This window comes from Arabidopsis thaliana, assembly GCF_000001735.4.
Source record: "Arabidopsis thaliana chromosome 1 sequence".
In the NCBI taxonomy this organism is placed as follows: Eukaryota; Viridiplantae; Streptophyta; class Magnoliopsida; order Brassicales; family Brassicaceae; genus Arabidopsis; species Arabidopsis thaliana.
Genome location: NC_003070.9, coordinates 28,303,491 through 28,326,859, shown reverse-complemented (window position 1 = coordinate 28,326,859; position 23,369 = coordinate 28,303,491). Strand labels below are relative to the sequence as shown.

The 23,369-nt window shown below is 32.8% G+C and overlaps 4 protein-coding genes and 2 long non-coding RNA genes across 10 annotated transcripts; 3 read left to right on the top strand and 3 right to left on the bottom strand.

Moving 5' to 3' along the window:
* Positions 1–8,484: 8,484 nt before the first annotated feature.
* On the top strand, positions 8,485–12,402 carry CKX5 (cytokinin oxidase 5). Of its 2 annotated transcripts, none has more exons than NM_001198473.1 (5): positions 8,485–9,399; positions 9,484–9,614; positions 9,752–10,018; positions 10,545–10,807; positions 11,252–11,698. In NM_001198473.1, exons 1-5 carry the CDS (start codon positions 8,808–8,810, stop codon positions 11,610–11,612), a joined length of 1,614 nt encoding a protein of 537 aa, NP_001185402.1. In that variant the 5' UTR covers positions 8,485–8,807; the 3' UTR covers positions 11,613–11,698. The 2 variants fall into 2 exon arrangements, with proteins under 2 accessions (NP_001185402.1, NP_177678.2); NM_106199.5 differs by having other exon boundaries at positions 8,498–9,399; positions 9,487–9,614; positions 11,252–12,402.
* On the bottom strand, positions 8,505–8,721 carry AT1G09557. The gene has a single exon (NR_139649.1). It is a non-coding gene; the product is annotated as an other RNA (long non-coding RNA).
* UBC16 (ubiquitin-conjugating enzyme 16) lies at positions 11,738–13,481 on the bottom strand. Its single transcript, NM_106198.5, has 6 exons — positions 13,208–13,481; positions 13,015–13,118; positions 12,825–12,927; positions 12,526–12,589; positions 12,092–12,180; positions 11,738–11,995 (listed from the first exon to the last, which is right to left on the bottom strand). The coding sequence occupies exons 1-6, from the start codon at positions 13,235–13,237 to the stop codon at positions 11,900–11,902; spliced, it is 486 nt and encodes a 161-aa protein (NP_565110.1). The 5' UTR covers positions 13,238–13,481; the 3' UTR covers positions 11,738–11,899.
* On the top strand, positions 12,160–12,549 carry AT1G09553. Its single transcript, NR_139648.1, has one exon. It is a non-coding gene; the product is annotated as an other RNA (long non-coding RNA).
* A 3,768-nt stretch (positions 13,482–17,249) lies between the features above and the next one.
* Positions 17,250–18,967, top strand: BLH11 (BEL1-like homeodomain 11). 2 transcript variants are annotated; one of them, NM_106197.3, is made up of 4 exons: positions 17,250–17,636; positions 17,969–18,357; positions 18,456–18,516; positions 18,611–18,967. In NM_106197.3, exons 1-4 carry the CDS (start codon positions 17,343–17,345, stop codon positions 18,737–18,739), a joined length of 873 nt encoding a protein of 290 aa, NP_177676.2. In that variant the 5' UTR covers positions 17,250–17,342; the 3' UTR covers positions 18,740–18,967. The 2 variants fall into 2 exon arrangements, with proteins under 2 accessions (NP_177676.2, NP_001320421.1); NM_001334689.1 differs by having other exon boundaries at positions 17,969–18,516.
* A 344-nt stretch (positions 18,968–19,311) lies between these two features.
* Positions 19,312–21,642, bottom strand: AT1G75420 (UDP-Glycosyltransferase superfamily protein). Of its 3 annotated transcripts, NM_001334688.1 has the most exons (6): positions 21,489–21,642; positions 21,154–21,318; positions 20,924–21,066; positions 20,550–20,821; positions 20,249–20,403; positions 19,312–20,126 (listed from the first exon to the last, which is right to left on the bottom strand). In NM_001334688.1, exons 2-6 carry the CDS (start codon positions 21,311–21,313, stop codon positions 19,543–19,545), a joined length of 1,314 nt encoding a protein of 437 aa, NP_001320303.1. In that variant the 5' UTR covers positions 21,314–21,318; positions 21,489–21,642; the 3' UTR covers positions 19,312–19,542. The 3 variants fall into 3 exon arrangements, with proteins under 3 accessions (NP_001320303.1, NP_177675.1, NP_001320304.1); NM_106196.4 differs by having other exon boundaries at positions 21,154–21,642; NM_001334687.1 differs by having other exon boundaries at positions 20,924–21,642.
* Between the last annotated feature and the right edge of the window lie 1,727 nt (positions 21,643–23,369).

The window sequence follows — 23,369 nt, the reverse complement described above, 5'->3', positions numbered from 1 at the left end:
CAAAACCAATAATCGCTTGCGTAGAACGCAACAGTAGTTTCATCTCAATGTATTGGCCGATAAATTTCAAAATAATATGTTTGTTTAGAGTTTGGAACCAACCATATGCCATGTTTTTGTCGTCCCATATATATGTTTTAGTTTTTAATATTAGTTTGACGATCAGACTTTTTTGTATAAAATTAGTCTTGGTACATATATTAGGTGTTTACATATTTATTTGTTTGGCTGGATATAAGAAACAAATATTTAGATGACAGAAAAAATGTGATGGGTATCCCACAAAAAAGCACCATAATAAAAGTTCACATTACACTCATTATTTTTCAAAGACTTTCGAGATTTCCGGAGAATGATTGGCCAAAATGTGATGTCGATTGAGGCTTTAGGTTTTAGCTTTGGTCCAAAACTTTGAATTTATCAATTGGGTACATTCCAAAGTCTCAGTTCTCGTCGACAATGAAAAGGGAAAACCAAAAAGAACAAAATAATAATAGTATTTATGTTTTCTTAGAAAAGATTGCTATAAAATAGAATAACACAATGTCCCTTCACGATGATTGATGACAGTAACACGATCAAAGCTTCAGAGAATCTTATATAGTTTTCACATTCATAAAACAAAAGTAACAAACAAATTTATTCTTACAACTATACTATTCTTACAGATGATTCTATATATTATTGACCAAATTAAGAATTCTTGGTTCAAACTAAGTATTTAAATATATTATGCTCAAGAGTTGAAGTAGAAGTTTTCCAATTCATTGAAAATTCTCTAGGTTTTAAATTTTATTATTTGTTTTTTTTCTTTCAAAAACATGCATATGCGGATTTAAATTTGGATGGTGACACAAAGCCGGCACTAACACCAATAGACCTTTTATTTTAGTTTTAATATTACAAATGTTTTGTTGTAGATATAAAACACATAACGATATGTATTTTAATCCGTTAGTTAGTATTCTATTGATAACTTATTTTCAGTAATTCATGTGATCTACTGCTTCAATATTGTATATTGATTCATTCTACGATTAAGAGCTAAAAGACTTGAATAAATGGTCTATGAAAAAAACGTACATCTCGGTAAAGCAATATATACATCTCGTTTTAGTCCAACTGATTCGCTAAGATATCTAGAAAAATGTAAAAAGTTACTTCCATTCAAAGCTTAATCAATGAGACTATATGGTGTTAATGTGTATAGGGTAAATCATGTATGTAAAATGGTAAGTCTCGTCTCTTCTATTATTTCAAAGGGTCAAAAATATAATGCCAAATTTGTGGAGAGTATAGTGAAAGTTGTGGCTGCACACGGTAACCATTTTTAGGCAGACATAGTGAAGATCTCGAATCAAATCCCTTTGGCTCCGTATCTTCAATGTCCCAATCAAATTTCTTTCTTTCATCTTTACCTTACATTTATTATTTCACATGTACCATATATAGTCCATATATTATTATAATTACGAGTTATAAGTTACGTACAGGTAATGTTTAACGTACAAAAGAACGTTAATAACTTAGTCTTAACTTATGCAGTTATGCTTAATCTTATACTGCTGGAAAAAATATATATATATAGAAAAAGTAATCTTAACTAACACTGTCCGACCAAGAATTGGAAAGGTATCATGTGTGGGTAATTATGTGTCAATGGTTCAATATTTTATGGGTTTTACAAAATATTCAAAATAAAATATTAAGTATTTTAAAATTTAATTTACATCTGAAATGATTTATTTAATAAAATATTTTTGAAAGCTTTGTTCATATTTTATTAACATAAAAACCTAGAATAATACTCTGTTTTCTAGAAATAGCACAATTTTATTCAAAAACATGTATTATGAAAATATTAATTTAAGGTTGGCGAAAACACTATATATATATATATATATATATAGATTAATTTAAGGGATTATACAACGATGAAACTAGCCCCAAAAACTGTTTATTCGTTCGCATTATCCATAAGATGCAAGTAGACTACAAGTGATGGTCAAATACCACAATTTGTTTAGAAGCTATTCTAATTTTTTAGGAAAATTTCATACTTTGGACATCACTTAAATATTAAAACTTTGTATATCAAGTGATGTCCACAATATGATTCATTCCGTATGGTTTATATGGATGTCTTTCGAAAATCATGAGATGGTCTTTTGTGACTAGCAAAAGTTTATCACCAAAAATTGTTACTCGTGTTAAATTATCTTTCATTTGGATCAAACTTGAGGTGTATAATGTTTATCACATAAACGTGCCATGAATCCGAAATTTGAACCGTACGTAGTAATTAAGTCCTTAAAACGTCTGCATTTTTCAATCGCCAAAGCATTGTAGATCTGGCATATGCTATAGAAATATGATACACAGAATCTAATTAAATAAATTAAAATGTCTCTCTTTTTTTTCTTTTTTTTGTAAAACAATAACAAAAGAAAAGTTGAGCTGTAAATGAGCATGAAAAAAAGAAAAAAAAAAAGTGTTGGGAACTCATATCACTAAGTTGCTCTGTCGCTCTCACTTTTTCAAAAGTCTTAACGAATCTCTTTTACTTCTAAAACATCTCCACTTCTCTCTTTCACGTGACACTAATTATCCACCCATATATGATATATTACTTTCATAATTAAGTACCTTTTTAAAAATTTATTTTATCTACGTATCTGTTATGTATACGTATCTTCATCTATGATATATATACGTGTGTAATTCAGAGTCTGATCATAGGGTCGCGAATAAGAAATTAAAAATTTTCATTTCTAGTGCACTAAAATTTACCAAATGATATTATATGGTTTAGTGGAACAAAACCATTCTTTTTTTCTAGTTTTGTAATTTGCACCCAAAAAAAAGTCAGGTGTTTTACTCATTGGTCAGTTTAATATTCCATTATTCGGCGTAATATATATGTTTTATTTAACAAATAGTCAAATAGTAACCATTGCATATATCCAACATTGATCAGACATCGACGGACGATATTGGCTTGCTTGTTCACACGAGATTAAGGATTTGGATATTTTTTCCCAAATTAACGGAGATTGAAAAATGCATGCGTTTTAGAGTTGAGATTGGAACGGAGAGAAGTGAGATTGAGAAGGGATTAGGGATTGGGAATTTTTTTCCCAAATTAAAACTTTCGATTTCCTCAATTTTAATGACTTTTTTCACCGTGTCACATAAGATTTAAAAGAAAGCATACTCAAGAAAACATGTCATTATATAATGGACCAAGACAATACAATAGCTTGGAGAGCAATCATGTATATAAAAGAAAGACCCACATAACCCCTTTTTTCTTAGGAACACTAATAAGTCATTAACTTTATAGGAAACCTAACTTGAACATGTAATCTAAGAGAAAAAATATTCAGTGATGGCGAATAATATCTTGACCAAAATGATCAGATATACAAAATAATTAGAATTAAATCATGTATGGGACACTTTTTGCATGGGAAAGGTGGATATGTTTGGTTCATGACCAAAAAAACTCGCAAGTGACAGTTGTGTGTAAGGTCCACTAATCAACTTAAACTCGACATTACAACATACTGTCCATTCAAATATTATAACGAATTATAATAAATATATGCACAAAATTTTCCTAACCACTTATATGGCTGAGAGACTGATTCGAAAAAGATGGTTTCGAACTCAAAAAGGAACCCACGATATGCCATGATAAAGTTATACATACTCATTTCAAACCAAAGGAATAATTAAATAAGTTGCATCAAAAGATTGACGAGGCAGAGTCTTTAGACTTTAGAGCAAAAGTGTTTAAAGTAATTGATGGTGTTCTTCGTTTTTCAGAAAAGATTTATTTTTCTTATAATAGTTCATTTGGTCTAACACGTAAGAGGTGAGAATGAGACCGACTTTCTTATCGTCGCCGTTTGATTTGCTTAGAAATTGTAGAGTCAATTTTAGAAAAAATGCAGTTTTAAAGTACGAATAAAAATTAAATTTACATGAACAAAAAATACTTCCATGATTCTTACGTCAAACGAAACTTGAATCTTAGATGGTGACTTACCATATCATAAGTGGAGACTATTGATGTTAAAAAGATTGTGGAAAAAACAAGAAAAAAAAAAGAGGATTAATCTTGCTTGATTAGGACCTTTTGTGTTAAAGAAAATAATAATTGACATTTGAAATCTAAAAATTAAATCGGACAATAGATAGATATAAGAAAAAAGAGAGTCGTGTAAAGATCATGTAACCAATAATCGAAAACTTAATTATGAACAAGAAAGAATATTTTACATGTTGTACTTCCAGGAATTATATATATACATAAATTTTTCAGAGAATGATATTTAGAAAGAAAAAAAAAAATTTAAACTAACGAAGAGTATATAGGAAAGGAAGGAAGGAAGTAAACGATGGGCATGTGAAAAAGAGAAGAGTAGTGTTAGGTCGATGTCCACTGTTTTTAACGTATGATGATCTCTTTGTTAGGTTATCTCCACCACTTCGTCCTCATTTTTCTTGCTTGACTACGACCTCTAGCTCCTTTATTTTCTCTTTTATTAAGCTCTCTCTCATATCTCCATCATACAACTCTATTTCTTAAAAAAGTTTGTATACATGCATTTGTAATTATTTATTTCCGTAAACGAGAGAAGTCCTGGTTTTAGCTCGTACGTTCCTTTACTAGTAGTGGATCTTTTATATATGAATTTTTAGACGTTCTTTTTACTAGTTAAATGTTATGTTTCCACTTTCCAATTTTGTAAAATAAATAATTAATCTTTTTACTAGTTAAAATGTTATGTTTCCACTTTCCAGTTTTGTAACATAAAGTATTAATAAATGCAAAATAAATCCAAAATTTTGCTTTGTATGCATTTTTACGTTTAAGTTTGTGATTTCCAAATCATATTTGATTAAACCATACTAAACTTATATTTTGAAAAAAGAGTATGATCTATAAACCCAATCACAAACCAAAACAAAAGAAAGGTTAATTCTTCTTAAATTTTTTTTTTTTTGGGCAAACTTCTTAAGTATTTTTCATAAGTTAAAAATAGTGAGTTAGATATAAAAAAAAATAGCCAACAACAATTATCTGTTTAACAAAAAAAAAAAAAAACGAAAAACAACAATTATCTGCATTTTGGTGTATATCTTAGGAATGCTGATCAATCTTAGGAACAAGGCTGTCGTAATTTAACAAAAACAAAATGTCTATTACAGGTAATATTTTAATAGGTTTTTGCCAAAAAAAAAAGAAAAGTGGTAATATTGTAATATGCATAAATCAATGAGCTTGACAAGGGAATATTGTTTACAAAAGAGCGTTGGATTTGGTCCGATTCGTAGAGTAATTTATACATTATTGATGAAGACCAATAGAATTTTCATGGAAATGCGTAATAATGTGGCTGTCTCCTCTTTTGAGGTAAGGATTTACTAATTGTTTTTCAACTCTTTATCTCTCCATTACACAAAAAACCACTATCGCTATATTACACTACATATATATGGTTGGATTTTGTCAACGATTTAGACAAATTTTACATTTAAACGTCGATGTACGATCATGAAAAACGTTACTAGGCTGATAAAATGTGCGTTCTAAACATAGATGTACAATCCGTTTCACCAACAAAAAAAAACATAGATGTACAATCATGAATTATCCTCTTTCTCAGTTTCTCTGTAGGTCAGAATAAAAGTAAAGATAAACAGCCATATATATGAATATGATTTTAAAATTAATACAATATGGAACTATGGACCCTATTTTAAAACATTATAAATTGTAGAAGGGTATTTTGTTCTCCTTCGTGCAGACATATACTGTGCCATTGTCACTTCATATATTTCATTTTGGAATATATATCAAAGATATAAACATTGTATTGCTGTTTTATTCGAAGTCATATCACCGAATTAGTATGTGTTATGTTTTGGATTTGCTATGGATAAGTAATGATCCAAAGCCCTTAAAATCATGATGTGTATTTATATATTACTTATCATTAATATATAAATCCAAGTCATGCAGTTATTTATTTTCCAACACTAGACATAATTATTCCCAAGCATATGAGTATAAAACAGTTGGATTGATTCTGATATGAGGTGTGTTATCACTTATCACTCTTTAATTATTAAATCAGATGGTTTATAACATATATTTATAAATATTGAAGATAACAATGATATTATTGACATAATTTACTATGCTGCAACTTTAATTTTAATTCATTTTAAAACACAAATATTGGCTGATCTTTTTTATTCTATTCATCGGCTCACTTTTTTTTTTTTTTTTTTTTTTTTTTGTCAAACATTCATCGGCTCACTAATTTACAAACAAACACATTTTTTGAAACATACTGGCCCCCACACGCGTCCTCTTCTGGTTATATCGCTATCATTACATTTTCACAAATTTCAATATGGATATTGTTCATAAAGAAAATAGAAAGAAAAAAACTAGAATTGACCCAATTGAATACAAAATATAGTACATCCGTTTCACGAAAACACACTGTATATAATATGCAGATTACATGTGGCAAGGAGTAATATTGTTGGCTGATTCACTCTAATGTCATTTTTGATAAAGGTGTCTCGCAGTAATGTCGCTTAGTAATGCTAGCTATTTTGGGATAATTATATGTTATGAAGAAAGCATATACTAATCTCATCATCAGTGGCCAAATTTTAATCTTACGTCTATATAAACTTATTTATACCACTAAGAACACCAAGACGTAGGTTTCATGCTCAAGTGGCAATATCTGATTATTTAAGTACTTTTTTTGTTTAAAATTAAAAACTGATCGGATTTTCGCAGTTTTTTAGTCATTGTTTATAAGAATTTCAAGTCCAACTGGTTAGGGCTGTAGACTTGTAGGTTTTCCTTTTTTTTTTTTTTTCTTATTGTCGAGAAAACCTATAGAGTCTAAAGATTTCAGATTTCAGATTTCACATCGACAAAGAGCAAATTATGAAGAAAGAAAAAATGCTTGTAGAACCAACCGGCATAGTTTTTTTGATTTAGTTAAATTTATACGACTCAGCAACGCAAATAGAAAAAGTTTAAAAATTGATATTGACCATTATATATTATATAAGACACAAATCCGCAAAAAGAAATCAAAACATGAGAACAAGATGACAATAATGAGATATGAAAATTTGGTAAAACGTACCGATCTCTATTATCGTGCAAAGGTATTAATGTTTGGATTAGCATCAAATAGATACCAACTTGCTCTTCACTCTTCTTATAGAAAAATATGGTACCATATCGACCCACCAAACTAATCATCATCGAATCTAGCTAGGCGTTAGGATTGCACATTACTCAGAAATCCAAAATATAATAAGTAATTTAACGAATTTATATAAATAATAACCACGTACGGAGTCAAATTTTGTTAAACCAATTTTTTGACTTCACCTATTACATATCATTCGTAGAATCATATCTTCGTAAGTACAAAAAATAAATAGGGAGTTTTTGATTTGAGACTGAAAATAAATTAAATTTTGTTAACTAAAAATTATAAAATTAATCTGTCGATGAAGCCAAAGAGAGAATCTACCGACTGCAAAATACTGCATAAGAAGAATCTAAAAAATAAAAATAATCTTTTTTTTTTTTTTTTTGAATGGTTTTTTATTTAAAAAAAAAAAAACAATCCATTTTGAGTTTGTGTTATTACCGTGCAAGTCACCACGTGAACTCACTTCTTCATCTCAGGAGAGAAAAGGGCCCACTATGATTCTCCGTATCCAAATGTGGACCCTGCTCTTTCACTACACACGTGTGACCTCATCCTCTCCCACGTGAATATCCACGTGGCGTTCTTCCGTTCCGTTTCTCCCATCCCTCCCATGCCTCTCCCCATGACTCTATTTATCCCAATCCTCTCTTCCTTTCATTAATTTATCAGTTAAAATTCCTCTTTTTTCCTAGTAGTATTTGGAGTTTTCATATCAAAAAGTTTAGACTAACCCTAAAAACATTGATAGAAAAACTTATCATTTTAAACGTTCTTGGGGACCAATCAAAATGGTTAATTGTCTAGTGCCTGTTCTTGATTCTTCAGACATGGTTGCAAAAGTCCATAGTCAAATCAAGGTTATATGTAGCTTCAACACTGATAACACGTTTATTAACAAAACCATATCAAAATGGTTGTTTTTTGCATTTTCAGTCTTGACGTATACACTGCCATTTTTGAATTAGTCAAATCGTTACGTAGTTGGTCTACGATGTCTCGCTGAAACAAATACATACGTGTGTATATACACTATGCAAGTAGTATAGTTAACATCATAATTGACCCTAAGGAAAAAAGTTAATGTAAACAGTGACACGTAGATATCACACGGTTCTTTTTTGGTTTTTGTTAAAGATGAACTTGTTAATAAAGAATATGACGTGATCTTCTCCGGTACAACTCTTTGTCCTATAAATAGAGAACTCTTGTCTTCATATTCTCGACACACACATATAAACGCACAAACTCGTTAAATTTGTACGAATATAATTTTTTTTAAAACACTCGTTATAATATATTAAAGTTTCACCCAAACCGAAAAAAGAGAGAATCTGTGCATGTTGCTCAGAAAATCTTCAAAGCGTAATCTGGGCTTACGTTAGCTCTCACGAACCCCCAAGGATCTTCTATATATGTTTTTTCATTTCCCCATAAAATCTTTCATTATCTAAAAAATATTATTATCGTATCTTTTTTCTTCTATATATTCTTCCTCCTCAATCTTGATTCTTGTTTCTTGAGTATTCTTTGATGAATCGTGAAATGACGTCAAGCTTTCTTCTCCTGACGTTCGCCATATGTAAACTGATCATAGCCGTGGGTCTAAACGTGGGCCCCAGTGAGCTCCTCCGCATCGGAGCCATAGATGTCGACGGCCACTTCACCGTCCACCCTTCCGACTTAGCCTCCGTCTCCTCAGACTTCGGTATGCTGAAGTCACCTGAAGAGCCATTGGCCGTGCTTCATCCATCATCGGCCGAAGACGTGGCACGACTCGTCAGAACAGCTTACGGTTCAGCCACGGCGTTTCCGGTCTCAGCCCGAGGCCACGGCCATTCCATAAACGGACAAGCCGCGGCGGGGAGGAACGGTGTGGTGGTTGAAATGAACCACGGCGTAACCGGGACGCCCAAGCCACTCGTCCGACCGGATGAAATGTATGTGGATGTATGGGGTGGAGAGTTATGGGTCGATGTGTTGAAGAAAACGTTGGAGCATGGCTTAGCACCAAAATCATGGACGGATTACTTGTATCTAACCGTTGGAGGTACACTCTCCAATGCAGGAATCAGTGGTCAAGCTTTTCACCATGGTCCTCAAATTAGTAACGTCCTTGAGCTCGACGTTGTAACTGGTTAGTATTAAAACATTCAAGTTCATATATTTTAAATGCTTTTGTCTGAAGTTTTACTAATAACAAGAAATTGATACCAAAAAGTAGGGAAAGGAGAGGTGATGAGATGCTCAGAAGAAGAGAACACAAGGCTATTCCATGGAGTTCTTGGTGGATTAGGTCAATTTGGGATCATCACTCGAGCACGAATCTCTCTCGAACCAGCTCCCCAAAGGGTAATATTTTTTTAATGACTAGCTATCAAAAATCCCTGGCGGGTCCATACGTTGTAATCTTTTTAGTTTTTACTGTTGATGGTATTTTTTATATATTTTGGATAATAAAACCCTAAAATGGTATATTGTGATGACAGGTGAGATGGATACGGGTATTGTATTCGAGCTTCAAAGTGTTTACGGAGGACCAAGAGTACTTAATCTCAATGCATGGTCAATTAAAGTTTGATTACGTGGAAGGTTTTGTGATTGTGGACGAAGGACTCGTCAACAATTGGAGATCTTCTTTCTTCTCTCCACGTAACCCCGTCAAGATCTCCTCTGTTAGTTCCAACGGCTCTGTTTTGTATTGCCTTGAGATCACCAAGAACTACCACGACTCCGACTCCGAAATCGTTGATCAGGTCACTTTCATTATTCACTTAGAAAAAAGCGATATTTTCATTTTTTATATTGATGAATATCTGGAAGGATTTAACGCTATGCGACTATTGGGAAATCATTATGAAAAAATATTTAGTTTATATGATTGAAAGTGGTCTCCATAGTATTTTTGTTGTGTCGACTTTATTATAACTTAAATTTGGAAGAGGACATGAAGAAGAAGCCAGAGAGGATCTACAGAGATCTAGCTTTTCCACCTGAACTTAATAATGCACATTTATATAATTATTTTTCTTCTTCTAAAGTTTAGTTTATCACTAGCGAATTAATCATGGTTACTAATTAAGTAGTGGACAGGGTCATGGACCACTCACTCACCAAATAATGATTCCTCTTTACTCTTAAGTTTAATTTTAATAAAACCAACTCTACTGGAATCTTAACTTATCCTTGGTTTTGGTAGGCTTTTATAGCAACACGGTTTTTTTAATTTTCCTATTCCAGATTTTGTATATTAAATGTCGATTTTTTTTCTTTTTGTTTCAGGAAGTTGAGATTCTGATGAAGAAATTGAATTTCATACCGACATCGGTCTTTACAACGGATTTACAATATGTGGACTTTCTCGACCGGGTACACAAGGCCGAATTGAAGCTCCGGTCCAAGAATTTATGGGAGGTTCCACACCCATGGCTCAACCTCTTCGTGCCAAAATCAAGAATCTCTGACTTCGATAAAGGCGTTTTCAAGGGCATTTTGGGAAATAAAACAAGTGGCCCTATTCTTATCTACCCCATGAACAAAGACAAGTAAGTCTTGACATTACCATTGATTACTACTTCTAAATTTCTTCTCTAGAAAAAAGAATAAAACGAGTTTTGCATTGCATGCATGCAAAGTTACACTTGTGGGGATTAATTAGTGGTCCAAGAAAAAAAGTTTGTCAAAATTGAAAAAAACTAGACACGTGGTACATGGGATTGTCCGAAAAACGTTGTCCACATGTGCATCGAACCAGCTAAGATTGACAACAACACTTCGTCGGCTCGTATTTCTCTTTTTGTTTTGTGACCAAATCCGATGGTCCAGATTGGGTTTATTTGTTTTTAAGTTCCTAGAACTCATGGTGGGTGGGTCCCAATCAGATTCTCCTAGACCAAACCGATCTCAACGAACCCTCCGCACATCATTGATTATTACATTAATATAGATATTGTCGTTGCTGACGTGTCGTAATTTGATGTTATTGTCAGATGGGACGAGAGGAGCTCAGCCGTGACGCCGGATGAGGAAGTTTTCTATCTGGTGGCTCTATTGAGATCAGCTTTAACGGACGGTGAAGAGACACAGAAGCTAGAGTATCTGAAAGATCAGAACCGTCGGATCTTGGAGTTCTGTGAACAAGCCAAGATCAATGTGAAGCAGTATCTTCCTCACCACGCAACACAGGAAGAGTGGGTGGCTCATTTTGGGGACAAGTGGGATCGGTTCAGAAGCTTAAAGGCTGAGTTTGATCCGCGACACATACTCGCTACTGGTCAGAGAATCTTTCAAAACCCATCTTTGTCTTTGTTTCCTCCGTCGTCGTCTTCTTCGTCAGCGGCTTCATGGTGACACAGGACAAAACCAAGAGGAAAGTAGTAGTTGAGAAATATTCTTCCTGATGTATATATATGACCTAATAGAGAAGCATCAGAGAGATTAGGTTGGGTCTTTTGTTAGTAGGGGTTTTAAAATTAGAGTAGAAGATTCAAAATTAGTCAAATTTATTGTGTTGTTTTTATACATCACGGATTTTGGAAATGGGTTTGGGACAGCTTAAACCCAATTAAATTAAAAATAGACAACAAACCTCAAAGACTGTTTTGGACTATTTTACATTTTTTTTGGTTGATCGAGGTTTATACTTTATCGTCGTGGAACCACCATCGGGTCTCCTTTGGAGATCTTCCGTTCTTACAATTCTTCACATATCGGTCATTATCGGTTGGTCGTTGCTGCAACAAAACAAGCCAAGCGAGACGAAGGTTCAGCTTCAGCAACAAAGAGATCAAAGTTTATATATTAATGGTGAGTGTAAGAGCTGTAAGTACCTTTTCAGTCGAGCTTGAGAGCATGGAGAGGATGCTAATGCAGATAGAACTCACCGTCATGGCTGGAGACCACGAATCATACAAAATATCTGCAACGATGATACACAACATCAGATACTTCTTCCAGGAGGCCTATGTTAAATAATAAGCTACTGAAATTTGAGTGTACCCTTGGATCTAAAAGCAAAATCTCAAGCAATATGAGTTTCGAAGAGGGTCTTATCTTCGGGTAAGACTTCAAATGAGTTTAGGTATACAAACGACTTATGTTACCTCTCACATTGTGATTATTAATATATTAGAGATCATACAATATAGGAGTTGTGTGTTTATCATTCGGACCACATAGTATGACCAGCAAGTAAAGAAAGTGATAGATAATAACCAACAAAAGAGTAAGAAGGTATCAGAAAACAGAGGACACAGTGACATACCTAGACAAATATGCCCATTGCTGTAAATGTGAGGATGCAGAGGAGCTGGATGAAGAAAAATCACCTGTACAATATTTAAAAAAAAAAAAACATTACAAACGCAAACAAGAAGTAAAGAACAGAGAACTCAAGTCAACTCGAGACAGATCAAAACATTCCATGACAAGGCAGAGACCAAACTCGGTAAAGATCAAGACAATCAACAATAAAACAGAGACCAAACTTGATAAAGATCAGAGATTCTATGATTGATCTAAATTAAGTACTCAGGTTACAATTTCAGAATTCAGAACACTCACTTGTGGCGATTCCATAGGATAATGTTCTGGAAAATCAACTTGAAGCTGATAAGTATCGTTGGCATATAGAGTTCCTGGAGCTCCAATAACTTCAATTATCCATCTGCAAACCATTGAATTTGACATCACAAAATTTCTAAATCTTATATGATTCTCAACAAGAATAAAGTAAACCTAATTCATAATTTACCTTTGGAGATTATCAGTGACTTTGTGTTTGAAACCAGTAGGTGGATTCATCTGCCATTCCACAAGCTCTTTCTGAAGACGATTAGTCGCGATCTTACTCAGAGTCTACATACACACACAGTTTCCCAAAATATAGTCAAAAACCCTAATTCCAAAACCAAAGTTAAATAAACAGAGCAAGTGAGAGAGAGAACCTTGCGTGAAGGAGCACCAGAACTTGACATGGAGAGAGTAAAGGAGACAATCAAAATCCTCTTGGAGAAGAAGAAGGAAGGAAGGAAGGCTCGAGGAAGAATCGAAAATCGAAGGGTTCAGATTTGTGGGACCTTTCAGATTGATGAGATCTTAATGATCAGATGATATTCAGATTGGAAGGTGGTATCTAGGGACGGTAAAGATCATGCCACGTGTACTGTTTTGTGCTTTTTAGATCCACGACCGTTTCGTACTTTCGTGTATTTGTGTCAGGGAAGCAGCCAGGATTGCTGGATTTTGCTGCGTGAAACGGTCCAGGGGTATAATTGTAACTTTCAATATTTTGTGTGTTACCATTTTCATTTTCGGCTTAACTAATTATGAATCAACCAACCACTAACCCAAATTATTTATATAAAAATCTTATCACAAAATGATTTATATATTCGGTAACAACAGAACATTAAAAAAATAAGGTTTTTCGATAGTTCATCCGACAGAAAGATAGTCGAAAAATACCAAACTCAAGCATGGAAAGAAAAAGAACTAAATTAACTTGTTCTTGTGTTGTGCCTAATTCGAGGAAGTTATGGACTTAAGTCTAGAAATTTTGGTTACAGAATTCTATAAATTATGGTAATGAAAACTATATCTTTCTGCTTTTTTTTCTCATTTTATGAAAACTATTTGTTGACTACATAATAAACGATCAAAAATTATATGTAGTACTAGTTGAATAAAATAAATAGAAGCTACGGATAGGTCAAAAGTCGAAGACTCGAAGGCCCATTGGATGTGTTATAGCAAGTTGATATGTAAGACTAAAAAAGCCAAAGCAATGTCCTCAAGATCTTTGCAGTGTCTTTTCAACATCTACGAGTTGTCCTAATTAGCAGCTACTATCAACGAATATATACACATAATACTCTTTAAAGTTTTCATGCTCCTTTGCCTTTATTATTCTGAGTTCAGTAGCAGACAAAAATCTCTGAAATTCCAATAAATAATAGCAATCATGAAAATCATATATATAAAAGTTGGCCAACTCTCTCCCTAGGAGTGACACATCATCACATAAGAAAATAACATGTGTCATTCTATATTAATTAAAAAAAATTAATAGAATTAATTGAGGAAAAATCAAAAGTCTTTTGTTGCATTAAATTCTCTATAATCTCTCTTTTAAATAAATTTTCTTAAAACATTCAATAAATAAAAAATTATAATAATATATCAAATACTACTTTCATTTTATTCTACTTATTTTTAAAAATATTTTTATCAATAGTTATCAATTTATAATAGCTAAAATCTACTTTGTGTTGTAGTTTAAATGTTTGCTACCTAACCTCATATTAAATAGTAATTTTAGTTGGATATTTTTTTATTATTACGTTATATGAATATGATTTATCATATGACCTTCTTTCTGTTTCTTTTTGTGCATTCTGATAACTTGGTAACACTGATATACATTTTTCACGTAATGTTCATCCGAGACATTAGACATATCCACACAAAAAATACGAGACTCTATATGGCTATATTCAAGGGACGAGAATTAAAGTGTTGACTTGAATTACTAGCATATCATGGTGTGGTTAGTGTACTAGATAACGAGAGAATATATGGAATAAAGAATTGTTTGTTACAATTAAATTAGGCAAGTTTTAAAATACATAAGTAATATAACTATATATTAATATATCATATAATTTTGTTGTATGTATTTATGATAGTGAAATATTTGAAGAATAGGTCTATAAATATTTATATTATAGTAAAATTGATATTTCGAATTATAGATAAATTTAATTATAAAAAATTATAATTCTATAAAATAGATATGACTTTATTACTTACACATTAACACACACACAAAAATGAACATCAAAATCAACAAAAGATCATAATCATATATTCCGACAATTTTAAAAACAAAAACCCATGCGTAGGATGAGTTTTCATCTAGAATAACAAATTAACTAATAATAACAAAAATGTAGGTAATTTTATAAATATTGTATATATAAAGATCATAAGTTTATATATTATCTATATGTGGTGTAATCATATATATGAAAATTGGCAAACTCTCTTATATGAATGACACATCATCACTTAGCTTTTAATTTGCCACATGTCCACTTAATAATTAATGTAAGTTAATGGTTTATAGTAATTTATTATTTAATTGTATATATTATAAAATGTTAAATAATTAATTATATAAATAATAATTTTCTTTTATTTTGTATGTCTTTTTCTTAAATTAAATTATTTAATTGATTTTCTCATACTCTTAGATATTTTTCCCTAATTTTTGTAATTTTAAGTTAAAATATGATTAAATAATTGTATAGTGGATTAGCTAATAGTTTTCATAGGTTGTTTTTTTTTTATATAATATAATAAAAATGGTGAGAAGTACTTGAGAACTCTAGCATCAAATTCTTGGACTCAAATCCTCTAGCATTTTGTCTTATTTTTTTGGTTTAAGGTTAACACAAATGAAAAAAAAATATGAAATAATGTATACTGAGAAAATATTTTGTTAGAAATCTAAATGCAAAATGCAAAAACAAATTGTTGATTTATGGAGTTTAGTATCAAATAGGAATTTTGTCTTCTTGCCTATTAAAAAACTAACCTAAATTTTACATTTAAATACTTTTAAATTACGAAATATAAAGTGAAAGCCCGCACGTAGTGCGGATACTCGTCTAGTTCCAATAAATATTAAACCAAGTTTTTCCCCTTTTCACCAAATTTTGTTGCATTGACATTCAATGAGGCAAAATTCTCATGAAATCTTTGAACAAACATGTATTTATATGTTTTATATGAAATATTAAAACAATTTAAACTCCAATTCGTTTTGTCAACTTTTAATTAATAACTCCATTCTTTAATTTAAAGAGCTGTTAAATTTATTTTACTCTGTAGAAAAAGATTGTGAATATGTGATATCAGAGTCGTTATTAAGACTACCCCAAGCCCTAATGAGTCTCTCATTGGCTCCATAAAAAACTTTTAATTCAAAAGTAGTTTATCCCTTTTGAGTATTTTGTTTATCAGCTGGACTTTAGAGATATAACTAATCTTTATTTTGGAACCAAAGAATTCCTAATCTTACCCCTTTTCTAATAACAAAAAGAAAAGCTTACAGCGATAATAAAATTTGCATGTTATATATAATTTCTTTAAAATATAGATATTACTGTATTTTTGAAAAGAAGTATATAGAAGTTAATACTTGTTGTTTGCATGTGTGTGTCTTTTTCTCTTTTTGGGCTTTGAACTTCCCAACAAAGTTAGAAGCTCAAAAAGGGATTTTAGATGCTGAAGCAAGATAAGAAGAAGCATTTATGCAAAAGCCTGTTGTTTTTGGTGCGCAGAGGAGGGACCATATAGATTTGAAATCCCTTCTCTTCTTCTTTTTCTTGACAAGGATATACAAAGTCATATTTCTTGGACAGGTCTTAATTGATTGCTTTTATTTGTTTACCAATATTTATAATACTAAGTGCTATTAGTAGGATGAGGTATAGGTAACTATTCATAGTGCTTTTGCTGTAGGATGCAGCATTGGCTCTTACTCTCTAGGTGCTTCGTGATTTCAAAAATCTTTTTCAGTGCACAAATAATTGAATATAAACTTAGCTTTGACCATGGATTACCTCAAGTAGTGTTTTTCAACGTCAAAGATTATTTATGTGTTACCACAAATATGTACGATAATAGACGGTCTAATCGAATAATGATCTACCTCAGTAAACAACACAAGTTTTCAACGAACAATTCTTTTTCAAATTTCATTTTTAAGCAATAAAGTCCATCGAATATATAGTATTTACTCAATTAACAAAAAGAAAGAGATATAATGTTATTTCGTTTAATTTTTTTTTTTGAGGCACTCTGGTTATACTGGTACCTAGCATCAGCCTAGTATTATGGGTTTCAAAAGCTACAAGTCAACTTCAAATTTTTAGAAAATGAATCTGAATAATATATATTGATTGCTTCTTGGTTACTTATTTTATGTATGTGGAGCAAAAAAGAGTAACAAAACAAGAACCCAAAAAGTTTTTTTTTTTATTTGCATTATTTTTCCTCTTCAACAAGTAGAAGAAGATGGAGGATTTTAGGGTAAGACATGAGTGTTCATCTCTCCGTGGTACTTTGTTGGATTCAAGATATGCTAAGGCAGTGCAATGCCTTGTAGAAGAAGTTATCGATATAGGTGGTAGAGAGGTTGAGCTTTGCAACAACATTCTAATCAATCAGCTGTTTCCAGGAAGGAGAAGACCCGGTTTTGCTTTGTCTTCCGAAATCAAATCCGAACTTTGCAGTTCTGGTTTCATGTCTTTGCCTGAGAATCATGAGATTCATATCAAAATCACAAAGCTTCTCAGTTTGTTGCAACAGGTCAGTCACTCTAATCTTCCAAACAATTATGAGAAATAGTCTAAATTTTATATCAAATTTAAAAGTAGTCTAGCTTTTTTATTAATTAACAAAATAGTCAAATTTTAAACCTTAAAGCTTAACAACTATCTAAAGTATAAAAACTAAAAATTAAGTCCAAATTTTAAAACCCTAACTCATTAAACCCAAATGTTTTGATCATAAAATCTAAACAATATGGTTAATTTATTTGATACTTTGATTTTTTGAAGGGTTTTCCTCCTAATTATGCAATATGTTTTCCTTTGGTTTTCGTTTCAACATAATTTTGGTTAAATCCGGTTCATGGACAGGTAGAAGAAAGATTTGAGCAGTACTGCAATCAACTGGAGCAAGTGATTTCATCATTTGAGGAAATAGCAGGAGAAGGATCATCTAAAGTGTACACCGGTTTAGCTCTCCAAGCCATGACTCGACATTTCGGTAGTCTTGAAGAAGCAATAATCTCTCAGCTAAACTCTGTTCGTCGGAGATTCATCATTTCTCATCAAGATGTTCCCAAGATCATCAGCTCTGGCTTATCACAGCTCAGCTTGTTCGATGGGAACACCACTTCATCATCACTTCAGCGACTTGGTTTGGTTCAAGGACCACAGAGACATGCTTGGAAACCCATCAGAGGCTTGCCTGAGACTTCCGTTGCAATTCTCCGAGCTTGGCTCTTTCAACATTTCTTGCACCCGTCAGTTTTCTTGTTGCTCAAGTGTAATAACACTAGTGATGAATCAAAGTTAAAATGTTGGAGAAATAACATTAGTTTGATTGCTGTAATGAAAACAGTTATCCGAATGAAGCAGAGAAGCTGGTGTTGGCGTCTCAAACAGGACTTTCGAAGAACCAAGTACACTCCTCTGAATCTAATTCTGCTTTTTTTCTGAAATTTTTGTTATCAAGAAGATTCTGACTAAGATCATTTTTGTTGTTGATGATTAAAGGTATCAAATTGGTTTATAAATGCTCGAGTTCGACTCTGGAAACCGATGATAGAAGAGATGTATAGAGAGGAATTTGGAGATTCCTTAGATGAATCAATGCAAAGAGAAGCCAATGATGATTCAAACTAACTGAAAAAAAAGAAGATAAAAACAGAACAGAGGTTCTTCTTCTTCTTCTTCTACTTCTTTTGATGATTCTTAGTCTTTTTATCCCTTCTTTTGTATGTTCCTATCTTTACTCTTTTCCGAAATCTGCATTGTACTTGCACTGGACTCAAGTTTCCTTGCTTCGCCTAGTTTTGTTACAGCCTGAAAACGTGTTTTAGTATTGATCATAAGATGAAGATTGCAACAAATAATCCAAACATAAAAAAAACATCACAATAAGCAGAAACGTACTTACCTTGATGAAATCGTTAGGTCAAACACAATGAACCTGTTTCTTGCGGAACAATTGAAATCAAAATCAAAACAACAAATCAATCCAAAACTTGGGAAGTTTAACACCAACTCGTTGCTCGTTGAAAAATTTCAGGATTTGTGAGAGGAAGTTCAATGTAATGTCTTAGGTCTCTGATTTGTTTAGATAAATCACCAAGATCTGAGTAGCTAACATCTCTACCATGCCGATGCACCAATATTATAAAGAGTAACTCGGGTTCCAGAAACTAGCTTTGATTGATCCACTTTCGACCCCAAACGTTTTGGTTTTATCAGTTTAATTCCTGGAGATTCACACATTATATGACACAAGAATACGGCACTTTACTTTCAGATTTTAGCAGTAAAACTCATCTCAACTCGTATTTCGAAATTTAAAACATCATACACAAAAAAAAAAAAAACACCTTTCCTTTGGGTAGTATTTGTAATTTTCTATGAACAGAATAAGTAAGAGAGATCAAGAAACATTTTACAACATTCTAGTGATCTCATCGTAAAGCACGAGCCTTTGCGTGTTGCAAGACTTCTTTGAGTACCGAAGCTATTCGATGTGACATATGATGTTCCAAAAACATCTCTTTTACTCTCTCATACCCATTTTTTCCCATTCTCAGCCGTAACTCAACTTGCGTCGCCAACTTCACTATGTTCTTGGCGAGAGGTATCACTCCTTCTTTCCCTGCACTATGTAACAGACCAGTCGTTCCATTCACTACAATCTCCATTGTTCCTCCGGCTGCAGTACCAAGTACAGGTAGCTTAAAGGCCATGGCTTCGATTGTTATTCTCCCAAAGCATTCTCCTCTGGCTTGGGAGTTTTGGACAAGAACGTCTATGGCTGCTATATATGGTGCTACGGTTAGAGTTTTGTTGACGAAGTGGACAAAGTTCTCAAGTTTCTTTTCTCGGACAAAGTTGCGTAGCTCTGTCTCGAACTTTGTCTGCTTGCTCATGTCGCTTCCTACTACTACTGCATGCATTGTTGGTACCTGAAGTTTCTTCTCTTTGATTCTTTCAAGACTTTCGTGGAAGGCTCGGAGGAACAGATCCTGGCCTTTTCCACGCGATACACCTGGAAATAGTAACAAACTTAAAGTAAATTCATTGGTGACGCGTGAACTCTTACTCCTTAAAAGATGATGATGCTCGTCAGAAAACAGAGAAAAAGAAAGACTTAAAAAAATGATGGCATACTATTAATAATGCCAAAGAGTAAGTCTTCATTCCGCACTCCAAGAGATTCTCGGACGTGCTCACGGAGAACTCTCTTGGCAACACTATCTTCAGCTACTTCCATCAATTCCTTGCTATTTCCTAGGTGCACAACGTAAGTTTTGGGCATTTTAATCCTGTATATCAATAGTCATAAAACAATGTTAATCTTTAAGAAGAAAAAACAGGTGAATCCAGCTGAAATGAGGCAAGACTATACACAAATATCTTAGTTTTCTGTATATCATTCACATGAAGCAGGAGGTGCAAAGAGGAAACATACCCTAGGCGAGCTTGTGTTCTGTTTTTCCAGTATCCAGCTGTTGCATGCGAATCAATCATGGCCCCTGCAACAAAGGGGAGGTGTTTGACCAAATCAGCATTGAAATAGTGTCCTCTCATCTCATGAATCCACCATAGGATCTTAGGTAGAACTTTAACAACATTTTCTTTTAGAACAGCATCAAGCCATTTCCCAGCCACAGCAGTATTAAGAACAATCAAATCAGCCTTGAGAGATGTATCTACAGCTTTCTGACCCTTTGCAGAGATAACCTGAAGTCAGATACCAAAAATAAGAACTTGTCAATTAACAGAGCTCAAGACAACATCTTTCCAACAAACTCTGAAGTCTATTGGTAGGAACTACGAGAGAACCTGAACTCCTCGATCCAACATCTTGTGTTCAAGACTATAGACAACTTCATCATCTTCAAGTGGCTTTTGATTAGTGATCCAAACAACGTCAGCACCAACTCCTCTTAACAAAAACGCCAATTCCATCAATAGCAAAGGTCCACCTTTTGTCACACAAAATCAATCATCACCTCAAAAAAGTATGATTTTTTCGAGAACCCAGATCAAATTAGAAATCAAATCAGCAGAACCTGAGAGTGATAGCTCGTGGGATACTAACAAAACGAGCTTCGATTTCATGAAATCTAGAGGATTCGATTGAAACTTCGCGGCGCTGCTTTCTCCATTCTTTTCTTCCACGAATTGGCTACTAATGCTACAGGTTTCAAAGCTAGATCTCACGAGAATCATACACACTGTTGATACAGATAGAAACAACAAAACCATCAGTGCCCATCTCTTCCTTTGCATCGTCGACGCTTTGACCATTGTTTTCCTTTGCTAAAGACACATCCTAAGGTTTTCAATAGTCTAGATCTTCGCAAATGACTCGTCGAAACTAAGCTAAAGATCTCAAAAATCAAACCTTTGAAAATCAAATTCGAGACGAGAATGGGCAAGAAATTGGATCTCTGAGTAGAACTGTAAAGTGAGTTATACTGAGAAGAACCTTGAAAGAAAATTTTGATCTTTAAAGGTTTCACAGTGCACGCCGTTATTGGAAGAACGTCTTGCCGTTTTTAATCCCTCTGGGCCACTTAAACCCGCATATTATTATGGGCTCTAAAAAGGCAATTATGTTCATTAACATAGAAACTCCAGTCTCCACTTTTAGTTTGTATCACGATTAATGAGGTTTAAGATACTAATGACTTTCACATCTCATGCACTGAAAATTTACTGTGTGCTACGTTATTTTATGTTTTGAAAATGTATTTTCACTGGTGGAATCAATCTTTATGGCAAGAACAACAATATTTCCCTTGTTAGTTTAAATACAAAATATTTATGATCATAAATTGTGGATCGTGCATATATAATTTCTCAAACGCTATACAGATAGAGACTTGAGTGTAACGCAAAACTCATATTAATCTGTGAACTGTAGTATTACTATTTACCTGGGAACATCTAATTAACCGTACCATAAACTCTTACTTTGTTGCCATTTACATGTAGTTTAACCAGATTGCTCTTGAAAATAGGAAAAACTCATGTGGTTAAACGGTCCGACTATTTATGATTAACAACTGCGATTAATTATATCTTAAGGATATTAATTATTATTAGCTGTCATACCATATAGCTAGGTGTACAAAAAGCTTTTTGTCCAAACAAAAGCTGTTGATTTCTTACTCGTCATTTCCTCATTTAGCACTATCATCATCACTCATCATCGATTCATCATCTTCTTCAAATTATATACTCACGATATGTATAATATTATTATTCATAAGAATACTCATCATAAATAGCTTTAGAAAACCACATTCATTTAACCTATTTTAGAAAGTTAAAAATATTTGATCCTTTCAAACTTTCCCACTGTATATACTCCCATATTCAACCAGCTGTGTGTAGGGTTTATCAGTTGTACATTTAAAAACAAACAAATAATCTACTCATAAATATATAAAATTTCATAAAAAAAGAATTTGTTGTAACACATTGATTCTCCTTGAAAGGTTTGTGTCGGCTGTTCCAATCTATGACAAAACCGAAACTCAACCAAAAACAAAAAAAAACATTAAAGAATAAAAGAAATAAACGAAATATACAGAAATTGAAATAAGAATAACATTTATTAAGATGGACACAAAGCCGTTAGCTTCGTTCCGTTAAGGAACGTCTCTACGAAACAAATTGGCGTCCAAGTCTTTCGTTTTTGGCCACTTTCACCAACTTCGCGTCCGACACAGCTACCTTATTTATTTCATTTTTCATCATCTTCTTTCGAATTCTACTTTTTCTATTATTTATTACACAACCTCCTTAGATCCTTTGGGACATGGAATCGACCCATCATAACTTTTCTTTTCATTTTATTGTTTTGCGTATAAATACATTTTCTTCATGTAGGTCAAATGAATCACTTGATTATTTAAGAAAATATGTTTATTTGTTAGTCAACTAATTGGATTTTTTCGTTCCAAGTAAGGAAATTGGGTAGTCACCAACTGGTTGTTAAGGTCCTTTAATCCCTCAATTAAGCAATTGAGCAGACACAACACTTCTTCCTCAAAGCAACATTTCTGGCAAATCAAAATTCTCTAGGCCTAGGGATACTTTAGTAATTTTAATTACTTTATATTCAATATATTGATTTGTTGACAATTCTACTTATATCTTTATTTTTAATATGTAAATAATAGGAAGATATTGAAAAAATGGAGTTAATTAGTTTCCTCTTTTGCACGTCACTTAATAAGAGTATGTGTGTCCAATGTATTACGCGAAGAAACAAGTA

What these genes read in the sequence shown, in the direction of transcription:
- BLH11 (NM_106197.3), top strand. Translation starts at nt 17,343, where the DNA reads ATGGAGGATTTTAGGGTAAGACATGAGTGTTCATCTCTCCGTGGTACT. An exon ending in TTTCAACATTTCTTGCACCC is followed by an intron (nt 18,358 to 18,455) that starts GTCAGTTTTCTT and finishes TAATGAAAACAG; the next exon opens with TTATCCGAATGAAGCAGAGA. An exon ending in CAGGACTTTCGAAGAACCAA is followed by an intron (nt 18,517 to 18,610) that starts GTACACTCCTCT and finishes TGATGATTAAAG; the next exon opens with GTATCAAATTGGTTTATAAA.
- UBC16 (NM_106198.5), bottom strand. Translation starts at nt 13,237, where the DNA reads ATGTCAAGTTCTGGTGCTCCTTCACGCAAG. An exon ending in ATCCTATGGAATCGCCACAA is followed by an intron (nt 12,590 to 12,824) that starts GTGAGTGTTCTG and finishes AATATTGTACAG; the next exon opens with GTGATTTTTCTTCATCCAGC. An exon ending in CAATGGGCATATTTGTCTAG is followed by an intron (nt 12,181 to 12,525) that starts GTATGTCACTGT and finishes TCATCGTTGCAG; the next exon opens with ATATTTTGTATGATTCGTGG.
- AT1G75420 (NM_106196.4), bottom strand. Translation starts at nt 21,391, where the DNA reads ATGGTCAAAGCGTCGACGATGCAAAGGAAGAGATGGGCACTGATGGTT. An exon ending in CCACGAGCTATCACTCTCAG is followed by an intron (nt 21,067 to 21,153) that starts GTTCTGCTGATT and finishes GTGTGACAAAAG; the next exon opens with GTGGACCTTTGCTATTGATG. An exon ending in TGTTGGATCGAGGAGTTCAG is followed by an intron (nt 20,822 to 20,923) that starts GTTCTCTCGTAG and finishes ATCTGACTTCAG; the next exon opens with GTTATCTCTGCAAAGGGTCA.
- CKX5 (NM_106199.5), top strand. Translation starts at nt 8,796, where the DNA reads ATGAATCGTGAAATGACGTCAAGCTTTCTTCTCCTGACGTTCGCCATA. An exon ending in TGAGCTCGACGTTGTAACTG is followed by an intron (nt 9,400 to 9,486) that starts GTTAGTATTAAA and finishes ACCAAAAAGTAG; the next exon opens with GGAAAGGAGAGGTGATGAGA. An exon ending in TCGAACCAGCTCCCCAAAGG is followed by an intron (nt 9,615 to 9,751) that starts GTAATATTTTTT and finishes TTGTGATGACAG; the next exon opens with GTGAGATGGATACGGGTATT.